Consider the following 14,052-nt stretch of genomic DNA (forward strand, 5'->3'; position numbering starts at 1 on the left):
CTATATAATTCTTTCCTTTTAATCAACTATTTGGAGGAAGAAAAAGGAAAATATATAACATAAGAATGGCTCTTTGTCAATGTGCCAACAATTCACGCTTTTTAAAGGGAAACTTGGTGAATACTTGGTTTAGCTATGTATGCGTATATCTATATACATCTTATATATATTATGTATTTTTTTCATTAAGCATATTTCAGAAATCATATTTATTATATTAATTAGATTGCAAATATTAAATAAAAACGTACAATAAAAATAATAAATACATTTTATATATAATTTTTATTATAACTTTTTAGTATTTGCAATCTTCTGAATACTCATATAATAAATTTAAATATAATTTCTGAAGTATTTTCAATTTATTTTAATAAGAGCTTTGTAATTTGTGTGCAACATCATAGGAAAGTTTCAAAATTATTTCAATTAACCTTTAGTAATATATCAAAAAGATTTCAGCTATTTTAATAATCTTTCGGCAATATTTCAGAAAGGTTGCGGATTGATCTATACCTTTCAGCAACCTTTCTATAAGGTTTTGAATGCAAGTGTCGCGGACATTTTGCTATTCTGAAGTTGTCTCATAACTGTTGCAGAAACATTTTTCAATGTTTATGAGATGCTTTCATCTGTCAGATAAAATACTTCTGAAATATTTCTGAAATGTTTTCGTGCTGTATGGGTACTGTCAAAAGCTGCAGATCCTGTTCGGTTTCTGCTGCCAATCTGCTGTTAGATTCCGCGCGCGCAGATCTTGCTCGGTTTCTGCTGCCAATCTGCCGTTAGATTCCGCGTGCGCAAATCTTGCTCGGTTTCTGCCGCCAATCTGTTCTTAGATTTTGTGAGCAAGCTTTGTTACATTTCTGGTACCAATTTGTCGAATTAATCGTTAATAACAACTTCTGTATCAAATTTGTTGTCTTTTGGCTGGCAATAGTTGATAGCAGATAGTTAGCATCATCTGCTTTCGGCAGACTTGGCTATCTGGGTACATAATTTTACACTTTTGAAATGCAGAGATTAATTTCAATAATTATATGAATTTTATCTTGGCAAATTTCAAAAAGTGTTGGATATATGGAGATTTTGTTTGTTATAATTACGTAAAAGCTATTTAAAAAATTTTTTCATTGAAAATGATTTATGTATCATACGTCCTTTTATGTGATGTGATGATTCTTTTGTAAGTGAAACAAAAAAAGTTGTACCTATATTTTATTTTTAAATTTATGTTTTTATTTATACATTTACATTTCGCGGAAAAATAACATAATTATTGCGCGCGCCAGCATCGAGCGCGCGTTCGCATGATCGGTAGACAAGAGATAGAAAAGGCTATATATTGTTTTCTTCTACGCTAAACATTCGAACGTCGAAGCATCGGCCTGTTGATTGTCGAGCGCAGTGGAACGCGCATGTTTGTACACGTTCGTGTATTATGCAGTCGGGTTTTCTTTTGTGTGTACCTAGGCTATCTTGCGAGTATCGGCGCTTTGGTTAATTGAATTATTAACCTTATTTCCCATTATTGCCTTGAACAGAAAGCTGTTCTGTTCCGCAAAAAGAAGAAGAGTTAGGCTCGGGCTCGATTTCATCATCATCTCTCTCTCTCTCTACAGAAGGTGGGAAAAGCCAGTTTATTAGGGTAAGCATTGTGTACTGATTTATTAATATATTCTAATTACATGATTGAGAATTTATTACCTAATTAAGAAATTTATTTATTGAAACAAGTTATCTCGACATGAATATTCTTAACCTATAAATATTGTTGCGTGTTCGGGCAGACTTCGGACATAACAATATCATATGATATTGTAAAGAAAGCAAGACAAATTAAATAAAGCAGATAAATTGTTTCAATAAATAAAATTCTTAATAGATAATAAATATGCACTATATCAAAATATAAGACGTGTACACTTTCGTCAAAAACAATTTCTTCTCCATCATGTTTATTTCCAAGACGTTCATCTCCAAGACGTTCACCTTGTAATATTGTACTAAGTTCGAAAAGTTCCTCATCAAGAGGAACTGAGTCTTCACGGCGCTTACATGACATTTCATTAAATACTTCACTTAGGCACTCATCAGGTACGGTTTTGACAGGATTTTTTTATATTTACAAAATCATAATAGCACCGATTAGCATCGATTGCGAACAAACTAAGTTAGATTTTGTTATTTTTTCAATACTTTTATTTGTCTAAACGTTACATGTTCTTTTCAGATTTGTTTCGTGTTATTATTACAAAATTAGGAGCATTAGAAAACTCAATGAATATACTTCTTCCAATGGTGAAGCAACTTATAGTACACTTCCGACTATCGAAAGTATCTCATATGGAAGGTGTTCCCAAACTTCCAGTTGACAGTGATGAAAATTTGGAAGAATTCGAAAGGTTTTTGGATACTAATACAAGTTTTGAGTACATGGTAATTGTTATTACTGTTGTCCTCTTTATTTGATCTATTCATCAGTGTCAAATAGTGTTAAAGTTAAACTTTATGTTTCGAACACTGAAATTCTAACACTACAATTTGAAATTCTTTCTTTTGTATTCTGATTATTATTTTTTATTGCTTTATGTTTTTCATATAAAACTAACACATTAATTATCATCGTTGTTTGATAGGTTAATACTTTAAGCATATCAGGTGGCACAACTGTTTTTCAGATCAGTAGAAGGACTCTGGAAAGAATAATTACAAATTAATTATGCTAGACAAAATAATTATGCTAGAAATTTTAACGGCAGGAAGAACACCGAAGAAATCTTTCAAGATTCTTAAAATAAAGGACTTAGTTATAGGTTTGTCTTGTTTTTTCTTCTTTTATAACAAATTTTATATAAATACTAATCATAATAGACAATACATACGATATTACACATGTTAATTTCTTATTGATGTTTACATATAAGTTTTGCGCTGAAAAATTATTTTCTGATTAAAGGTTCTTCCAAAAACTTCATTATTGTTGAATCATAATTTCACATGTTTATTGTTGTATCGTCTTAATTTTTAGTATTAATCAACATTTATCACATTTAATATATGGCATTTGATCATATGTAAATTTATCTCTTTTTTTTAGCTATTGTCAAGGCTATTGAACCAAATGCTGCGATATATGATGTAGAAAAGTTCATAAAAGATTGGCTCAAATTGGCACCTCTTCGTGTAACCTTAGCCGATTCCAGGGCATTGAAGACAAATTCAAGAAAAGTATAATTTCTCATCGTTTCAGTTTCGATATTAATGTTTATTTTGTATTTACATATTTCTATCCATTCCATTTCAAGAATTTGAGATTTATTATTTAGTAATTTGCAGGACAATTAGGAATATGTATTATCATAGTATTCTGCAATGTACTCGCACTCGCCACTGAAACGTGTTCTCATTGAAGCATTAAAATAAGTATATATCTCTTTACCACCTAATAATGTATCGCAAAGATGACCGATAATATAAAAGCACTGTTAGTTGTTTTGTTATAATGTTATGCGTAATACAATTATGTAATTAAAAATTAAAACCAAAATCGATAAAAACTTTTAGTTTAAAAACATACATTTAAAACTTAACTTTAAAACTTAGTACATATATGTATACGCAATGTGCAATATTATATACTTTTACACATTTTTAGTTGGCGATGTTTCTGATACTTTGACGGTGGTAAAAAGATATAACAAAAATTATATACTTTAATACCATAAAAATATCAGTAACAGTTTAGCATTTTATTTTATAATGTTTCAGTTTTATATTATGTATTAGTTTAATATTACATTAACATTTAGTTTATTTTGTAGCTTGTGTGTGTAATGCTTTTACAACTTTTATATGCGTTAATTAATTTTATTTTAACGTTGTTATTTACTCTTTAAACATTAAGTATCACATTTATTCTCATTTATAATACTAAAACCATCGTACTTTTAAGTTGTACCGACATTTTCCTTATAAAACATATACAAAAAAACCTGAAGTTTTAGTACAAATGTACAATTCTAAATTGGGTAAATCTACTGATTAACGAACCCATCTCCTATCACCTTGTCCTTGACATATATTTAGAGGTCACCCTCCTGAGTGACCTTCAAAAGGTTTTAGCCGTCGGTCGGTGTTTACTAAACAGTTATTAACAAAAGAAGTTTAATAATTTTGCACAAATTTTCAGCTGTCCACGCGAAGCAAGGACTTGAGTTTGACATATATTACAAAGGTCACCTTCCTGAATAACCCGCACTAGGTTTCACCCTTCGCTCGTTGTTTGTTAAAAAGTTATTAACAAAAATGTTTAATGAATAAAGCATAATTTTACGATACCATATACGTTTACGAAAGAGTATATTTGATGGAATTTTAGCTTTAAATCAGAAATAGATTTGGGTTAGGTTAGGTTAGGTTAAGTTAAAGCAGAGAATACTTTGTATTTAACTATTTGTGCTTTTGGTTACAGTGAAGAATACTTTGTACTTATGTATATTAAAAGAAACTATTCTATATATTAACAATTCACTGCTTTAAATGACTTTCCTTTCTTCGTTCATATACATATTCGTCGTTTATATCTTTCAATATTCAATATTCTTTCAAAATAACTACTATATTTTCGAAATTTCTTTTGTTAATAACTTTTTCATAAACAACGATCGACGACTAAAACCTAGTGCGGGTTATTCGGGAAGATAACCTTTGTAATATATGTCAGTATCATGTTCTTGCTTCACGTGGACAGCTGAAAATTTGTGCAAAATTATTAAACTTCTTTTGTTAATAACTTCTAATAAACAACGAGCGACGGATAAAACCTCTTCAAGGTCACTCAGGAGGGTGACCTTGACAACATATATCAAGGTCAAGGTCATCGGGGCTGGGTCCGTTAAAGTACATAATTACCAAAATTTTTTACATTTCATTAATTTTAAATGTTTTTATGTATTTTTGTATTGCCACAATAATATGTCATTTTATTTCTGTTGTGAGATCTCATCAAACATAAAAATGTTGGATAATAAAGATTTATCTAATCGTGCAAATCTTCTTAATACTTCTAATTGTCAAATATAAATTGTAACAATTTAAAATGTTCTCTCTCTTCCTCTCTCTTTATTTCTCGGTTTCATTCTATGAGTATAAAATGTTCCAACTTATATCTTAAATTGTCATAATTTATATTTCAAAATTAGAAGAATTATTTCCTTATCATTGCGACGCTATCACGATGATTTCATTTAAAACAAGTAATTTTTAATTTTTTATATAATAGTTTTTGCGATTTATATTTTAATCGTAAAATAAACTATTTTTCATGTATTAAAATCAGTTTTAATTCATAATAAATTAAATCGTGCATCTGTGAACGCACCTTGAGTGACAAAATCGCTATGCATGTGTATGTGCGAGCATACGTACGTGAGTCTGAAACTGATTTCGGAAAAGGAGGAAAACGAAACGTCACAATTCTAACATTCAGTTACAATATCTCAGGATAGACTGCACCAATCTTATTCGAATTGGTCGCAATCGAAAGCTTGCATCCATATTATATTTTTAAAGTGCCGTTAGATTTTTAAATAAGGCTTTAGTTCCTGAGATATTTTAATCAAAAGTTTGTTTGAAATGAATTTGGCATCAAATTCCGAATAAGCTAACGGTAGCGCTTGACGTTTATGCAATTCTTTCCGAGCAGTTCTGAGTTGTTGATATCATTATTTTTTATATTGCCTAGAGTTCTCTGCTATTGAAAATACCGTAAACTCAGAAATGAAAAAGTTCTTTAACTGGGAAAGATTTTTTAACTGGGTCTATGAATAAACATTTGCAAAGGACTGTTCTAACTAACATGGATTTTGGATTGCGATATGGACTATCAATACATTTTTGCAAATGACCGTTGTAACTATTAATATGTATTTTTGATTTCGCTTATGGTTTACTGATATACATTGAAGATGGTCTAACGAATAGACCGAAACGTTTGTTGATTGATTTGTACTCAAATTAAATTGTTATAATATATCGTTCAAAATTAGAAGAATTATTTACTTATCATTGCAACGCTATCACGATGATTTCATTTAAACAAGTAAATTTAAATTTTTTATAGTTTTTGCGATTTATATATTTATCTTAAAATAACACATTACCCAAAAGTATTAAAATCAGTTTTAATTTATAATAAATTACATCATGCATGTGTGACGGCAGCTTGACGGACAAAATCGCTTTGCATGTGTATGTCGAACATATGTACGTGAGTCTGAATCTGAATTGCATGGAAAAGGAAAATGAAACGTCACAATTATAATATACGATTACAATATCTCAAGACTGACTGCATCAATCTTGATCAAATTGGTCGCAATCAAAAGCTTGCACTCATATTATATAATAAAAGTGCCGGTAGATTTTTGATTACGGCTTTAGTTCCTGAAATATTTTAATCATAAGTCTATGTGACCTGTCAAATGATATAAATTCCAGATAAGCTATACGGTAGCGCTCGACGTCTATGCACTGAACTTGGTAACGCTTGATGTTTATGCAGTGATTCTCATTGTTCGGAGCTTTATTTTTTATTTTTATGTACTTGGCGTCGCGACGCTACCGCGTCGCTTGATAAAGTACGCGATATTGTCCAATGTCAAATTCGAAACTTTAACTTCTGATTCAGTTTTAAATCTTCTTGTAGAAAAAAATTAGCTGCAGTAACATATAACGGATAATGGTACAATGACACTACAATATTCTTTGCATTGTCATCATCACGACACGAGAAATTGCGAAAGTAAAATAATGAATTTAGTAGTTCAACCAATAACTTACCTATCGGACATTTCTACTACGTACTTTTAATCGAAAGATTTGTATACACAAATATGTAGCATATATTGATATTTGATATATTACAAATGTTCACGTGTTTGTGTTAAACTGAATGCATTTCTTCAGATTTCGAATTTTAAAATATCATCTATTATGTGTTTTAGTAGTACCTATCATCTACTAATAAAAATATGAATAATTTATTGTTAAATATTATTATTTGGAAATATAGTTTCTTTCTGATAAGGAGATGTATAAGTTAGAAATAAACATTAATAATAAAATAAAAGTATTATATATAAAAATAAAGGTACTTTCGACTCTTTTTTAGTTTGTAGCATTTTTTAGAATTACTTTTAGCTTTAGCATTATTACGTTGCACTGGTTGGAGATACAGAAGTTGGATCCGCCGTTGAATCATACTCTCAGCTCAATTCTCACTTGAGTCATGATCGGTTGACAACGGAAGTGTAAGCAGGTAACGGTAACACTCAAATATGGGAAAGGAAAGTGTGTGTGTGTGTGTGTGTGTGTGCGCGCGCGCGCGCGTGTGTGTGTGCGCGTAGAGTTCATGCTGATAAAATAAGATTGCATGATGTTATGTATTATTAATATACATATAATCTTAGGGTATTTATTTATCACTAAAAAGACTATAATTGTTTATCTAAGGCATATGTGTATATGTAAGATAAGCTTATTATAGGAATGGATTTCAATTAACACAATTTAACGAACTTCAATGATGTTGAGAAAAGAAAAAAGAGGAAGTGAGAAAGAAATTTAATTTACTTGACAATTTTAAAGCATTTGAAGCATTACCTGGATCGCAACTCGCAGTGTCATATAAGAGTCCGAAATGCAATCCTTAAATAAATTTTTAAATTAGTTATTAATAAATTTAATAATTAAAATTATTAAAAGATTAATGAGACATGTAAAATTAAATTAATAAATCATAACGTAACACTGCGAAAATTTAACATTTCGTACACATATTCTTTTATTTATTACTTTTGAATGAAAGGATATTTGTGTACGAAATGTTAAGTTTTCGCGGTGCTACGTTGTAATTTATTAATTTAATCTTATATCTCTTATCAATCTTTTAATAATTTTAATTATTAAATTTTCGACGTTTAATAAATTTTTAATAATTCTTGTAATAATAATATAATTCTTGTTTCAGAAATAAGTAGCAGTATGCAGTCAGTCACGGCAGTTAGGGTGAGTAAAAAAAAAGAAAATATTTTCTATATGATGATAAATATTTTATCACACTAATCACATAGCACGATTCACTCTACTCTCCTGTCTTTAATAGTTAGAAGTAGAAGTTTTAAATAAATAAATTTATGCATATGCATAGCATTATTGATTGATGAATGATATAAAACTTTACGCATCTTTAACTTTTAATCTAAAAGTCATATACATATTCTCAAATGAAGAATATTTTTCTTTCAATTAATTAAGAACTTTGTTTTTTAAATTATATATATTTGTTATTGATTTATACCATTTCACTCAAAAATTTAATTCTTTATCTTTGTCATGCGCGTCATATTGTCTATAGACCGAGATTATAATGGTACTTCAAATTTGCGGAGCAAAGTCATCATATGGAAATGCCATTTTTTCGCGAGTATCCTAAAGAACTACTGAGAAGGGAGATTAAAAATGCATCACATTTTTTAATAAATATAAACTTGTTTATTAAAATGTCTGTTGCAGACATATAAAAGTTATATATTATAATAAATAAATAGACATTAATAACACATATAAATACTATAACATAATAGTAATAATATAACAAAATAAAATATTGTACATAATAAATAACTTAAGAATATAACAAAATAAAATAATGTACATAATAAATGCTATTAAAATTATGATATTTTATTTAAATTATAATGCGAATAATTATAATTATATTAAAATTATATTCTTGCGATTTGTAACTTAATTTGTAATGTATATTTCATTATTTTTGATTGTAGCATACTGAAGATGGTCCAACGTTTGGACCGAAACGTTTATAACTTATATTTTTAATAATAAAGGAAGAATTTTAAGCACGTACATCCAGCTTTGCTCACAGCAGTTTTTTCTTTTAGTAAAATTATAATCTTATATGGCAAAAAGAATAAGAAATAATAAAAAAAAGATTAATGAATAAATAATTCAATATTATAATCAAAAACTAAATGTATTATATTAATGATAAATAAACAATAAATAATATTAATAATGTTTATAATAATAGATTGTACTATCTTAAACTTTAATTCATTAATACTCTTTTATTTCTTATATTCTCTAATTTTTTAATTATCTTTTGAAGTATCTTTTAAATTACATTGAGACTGTTAATGATATTTGTAATTACACGCAGATATACTAAATATATTTTTTGCCAATACTTAGAAAATACTTGATAGGATAGTCATCTCACTCACCCTTTTGATTTTTATTAAAACTCCAATAAGCAAAATCTAGTCTAAAAATTTAAAAAGTGAAATCTCTGTCGTTTTGTTACGTTATACCGTTTACTTTATACTATTGCAAATTAATAATGTATGTGTTCCAATGTTGTTAATTATAATAAATATATTAATAATAATCTAACAAATGCCAAACATTTTGGTTTACATTAAGTTTCCCCTAATAATGAAGAAACCAATATAAATGAAAATAAATGATAGCTCTTGAGAAGAGTGCAATTTACCTTCTGTTTAATTAAACTTTCAAATTAAAAAATTAAACGCTCGTGTGAACAATGGACTCTGGGACTATTTTGGATGATTTCTGCATAAGTTTAATGTGAACCTTGTGTTCAAAATGTGCAGCCTGATCCAGCCTCATATGAGTCAGTACGTTCAAGAGGGGAAGAAAACCTGGCAATCTCGTCAAGTAACGAAGTGCAAACTTCAGTAGGTTGTACATCACTTTTTCGACTAAGCAAAAAGAATCGTAGAAGCGACGCATGTCGAGTTCAAGCACATCGCACATCCACATAAAAAATATCTTGTAGTTCAATTTTATTGACATGATGTAACTTGTACCTTCGAAGAGGCACATCGACATGTGCTCCCATTCTGGCGTTACCATACGCAAGTTCGTCTTTACCCAATACTCAATCATGTCTCGGCAGCGTTGTCGCACCTCTTGTAGACTGTCGTTGCAGAAATTGTACTGGTCTTCGATGCCCAAAAGATAACCGATCCCGCGCCATAGATGACAAAATGCCTCGAGGTCCTCTTCGTTAGGGTTATGTGCCCCTAGCTGCTCCGGGTAAACCACCATCATGCTTATGAAGGCGAATTGCGTGCCAGACATATCGCCCTGATTGATGCCCTTCATCCGATTCATCGTATAGGGGTTCTGCAAGCTACGCGCCATCGGACACGTACCTGCAAAGTCCTTCATGAGCGTTTCCACTGCTGGGCAAAACGGTTGCGACATTTTGGTAGCGCGGTCAATCTCTTCGTTATCCATTTCGCATAGCCTCCGCCTCATGCCATGATGCAGTTTGCGCACCATTTGGATGTCATGATGGGCTTTGGTGTTCTCGCACCATGGATCACTCGTGTACCAATTCCTGACACGTCTGATCGTTGATAAGTATCGCTTGAAGGCGCGATACGGCGTGTTGGACTTCTGGCTGAGAATCAGCGGTTTCAGGCCGTCGGAGAAGCTAAATATTTGCAGCAATGATATCAAATTGCTTATGCAAATCGTACTGAAGTAGCGCAAAGCGAATTTCTGCCCACGACGGAACTTCTCCATGTCCAACCAATCTGGCTTATTGTCCGCTGGTCGATCACAGTCTCCATCTTTGAAGCTCGCGGGTAGGATAAATCTCAGAGATTCGGGTATGTTTGGAAAGTATTTGCTGGTGTTGTGTATCAAATGGTCGTATTGCTTCTGCGCTGTCCATTGATTGAAGTGCTCTGGCAATTCGCTACTGTCAATCTTCTGTTTGCACATAGTTATAAAATTCTTGTGCTGATCAGTGATGCTATCAAACTCATCATATTCATCAGAAAGAGAATCACTTGGGAAGCCACTATCTTCTTCCTTATTTATTATATTGTCATTCCATATGTTTCTTTTAATATCCGTTTGCAATCTCTTCAACTGTGCCATTGTGATTTTATTAATCGAAGTGACTTGCGAAGGCTTGCACAATGTTCGAACGTTGCAGCCCAGATATTACTATCGAAAAACTACTGAAAAGAGAAATAAAAACCACTTCAAAGGCAGTAAGAGTGAGCGCAGGTGTTAGTGCGAAGGTCAATAAGACTAAACATTAAAGTTCAAACCAACTTTAATTATATGTTGAACGTTTCGGCCGCACTATTCAGCCATTTTCAGCAACATAGGTCTAGGATCCTCCAAGTAATCCACTTCAACTCGCGATAAAAATTTGTAAGCTTCCAAGAACTCAAATTTCTAATAAAGGTTTAAGTTCAATAAAATGTGATTGTAAACGTAAGTAATTATCAATTTAAATCTAAAGCAAAACTTACACGTCATCGAAGGGAAAAACTATGAGGGTCCAATATACAAAATGTCAGATTAGATAATTAACACAGTACAGTACATATTAAAATTGAGCAATTTGATCGCAGTCAAGATCAGATGTAGTTGACCAGACAAAGTTAAGACCTGTACTAGCTTCGACGATACAGAGACAAAGTCAAGAAGAAACACCACTTCACACTCAGTTATTACAGAACATCGTCTTAACTATGATCACGACTTTGATTGGAATAATGTCATAATTTTAGATAATGAAAGGTTCCTGTCCAAGAGATTGATTTCGGAAATGATACATATCAAACTACAAAAAAATAGTTTAAATCTGCAGACAGATACGGAATTTCTGCATAACGGTTATATTTCAGTTTTATCTAAATTGTAATGTACTATGTAATTTGGTAATTAGACTTTATTGTAATATATTATTCATTATATGTCTATTAGATTTTATCTTATATTGGAGATTCGGATGGGACGCCTTTTTTCTGTACTTCTGTATTTTGTTTTGGACTAAGTTGTTTTGAACTCTCTGTATCGTCGAAGCTAGTACAGGTCAAGACCTGTACTTCTGTATTTTGTTTTGGACTAAGTTGTTTTGAACTCTCTGTATCGTCGAAGCTAGTACAGGTCAAGACCTGCACTTCTGTATTTTGTTTTGGACTAAGTTGTTTTGAACTCTCTGTATCGTCGAAGCTAGTACAGGTAAAGATTGTAAAGATGTACATATGCAAAATGAAGACATCATTCTTGCTCTACTTACTTTTGTTTTATTCGCAGAAAGTTTTGAAGTCACACACTTAAAGTAAATGCTGGAAGAATATTCTTGTTTGCTTGAAAATTCGATGCTGCCTACACTTCACGATAAAACACAGTGCACTGTCTTCACGTATCTTAATGTGAATTAAAACAATTTAGTTTCTGTAATTATAGAAACACTAAAGAGTGTAATTCTATACACTCTTGCAATTGGCAAATCTTACTCATTGTAGAGATTTGCAGAGGGTAAAGTATTTATAAGAGGCAGTCTTAAATTCTTAGACCGTATGGAGGGGATGACATATTGACATATAATGACCAATCAACGGCATAAACCAGTTTTTTTCCTTTAAAAATCAGTGAAGATACATGATGAGAAAACAATTTGAGTCGCATTCGCTATGGAGAGGGAATTATCTGCTTAAATTATTACGTCTGCCATTATCGCATTTACGCATGAATGCAACACGTATTTATGAGATGCAATCGCACTTGTGAGAAAATAATAATGATAAACTACTCATGTAAGAAGCAATTTCTTTTGAATGTAAGACTTCTATGTGATTGCTGGGATAGTTTTATATGACTCATTGTAATGCTTTTCCACGAATTGAAAGAACGTTAACAGTGTTCATTTCTACATTGCTTCATCGTATTAGACACAATGTTTTATTCCCCATTTGGTATCATATGATTTTATAATTAATGTCTTCTTGTTTTTTGACATTTTATTGCTTTGATTATCGATATCATAATGCACTAGTAAACTATTGCATTCAAAACGGCACCAAAAAACGTTCATGTAAAAAGGCTGGAAGTCCTCTTGCTTTTCTGCCATTTTCTCTATGATCTATTTAATAGATTATGGAATAATGAACTCAAATAAAATGTGCTACTATGACATTATTATATAAATGTACTATATGAATAAAACGAAATGTAATTACATTATTCTGATAAATCTTTTGTTAACAACTGTTTTGTGAAATTGATAGATACACTAATGCAAAACATTATCGTAGAACAATATAACATATATATATTGAAAACAATCTTCCGGATTATTCTGTATTTTTTTTAATGGCTAAAAGTGATAAAAATTCTGTTTTAAGCATAAAATAACATTTTATTATACAGTCAGTGACATAAGAACGAGTACGCTGTTTTTCCTAGGATATAAAACGACATTAAATGAATATTAAACTAATTGTTTAATTGTTCTCAGGTTAATCGCAATACTTTTCTTTTGAACAATTATGTACATCTAGAGTTTTCTTCAAAAAATACAATAACTGTCTTGTCTTCTGATTTCGACGTTATAAATCGCATCCGTTTCAGACTGTCTCAGACAGTCGTCAATAATTTTAATCTCTTTATATATCGTTGTACCCACTTATTTATAAACTGCTTTCATTTTACCATATAACGATCAGGGATTCTCAACCGTGTGCCCGCAGAGGTATTTGCATGCGCCTGCGACAATTTATTAAATATCAAAAAAATAAAAAATATTATAATTTAGATAGTTATAAATATATTTATTTTATTTAAATAAGGTAAATTTCTCAAATAATTAAAAACATATATGACTTTCTGTCCTTTATTCTCGCTCGCACTTTTTTTTGAACATGGCCCGCTAACTTCTTTCGAATGCGCCCGCGACATCACTTAAGTTGATAACTCCTGATATAACGGATAGCGCTTGTAAGCGATAATTTGGGACTTCTCGATTTGCGAATACACTATCCCAAACTGGTTAAGGGGGCATATACATATCTCGGCCTCGCGAATGAGCATTCTTTGTGATTTTTTTCTACTAAAATAAAAAAGATAGGATGTTCGGTCTTTTTGGAGGTTAAAGTATGAACCTTTTACTATGTTAAAATATTTTTGTTTATTTAT

At 30.8% G+C, this 14,052-nt stretch overlaps 1 protein-coding gene across 1 annotated transcript; it reads right to left on the reverse strand.

Annotated features, from left to right (window-relative positions):
- Positions 1 to 9,132: 9,132 nt before the first annotated feature.
- LOC105285959 lies at positions 9,133 to 13,667 on the reverse strand. The gene is made up of 2 exons (XM_011350531.3): positions 12,155 to 13,667; positions 9,133 to 11,081 (listed from the first exon to the last, which is right to left on the reverse strand). The coding sequence occupies exon 2, from the start codon at positions 10,996 to 10,998 to the stop codon at positions 9,610 to 9,612; it is 1,389 nt and encodes a 462-aa protein (XP_011348833.2). The 5' UTR covers positions 10,999 to 11,081; positions 12,155 to 13,667; the 3' UTR covers positions 9,133 to 9,609.
- Positions 13,668 to 14,052: the final 385 nt, after the last annotated feature.

This window comes from Ooceraea biroi, chromosome 3 (genome assembly GCF_003672135.1).
Source record: "Ooceraea biroi isolate clonal line C1 chromosome 3, Obir_v5.4, whole genome shotgun sequence".
NCBI lineage: Eukaryota > Metazoa > Arthropoda > Insecta > Hymenoptera > Formicidae > Ooceraea > Ooceraea biroi.

Coding starts and splice junctions, on each gene's coding strand:
- LOC105285959 (XM_011350531.3), bottom strand. CDS start 10,998: ATGGCACAGTTGAAGAGATTGCAAACGGATATTAAAAGAAACATATGG.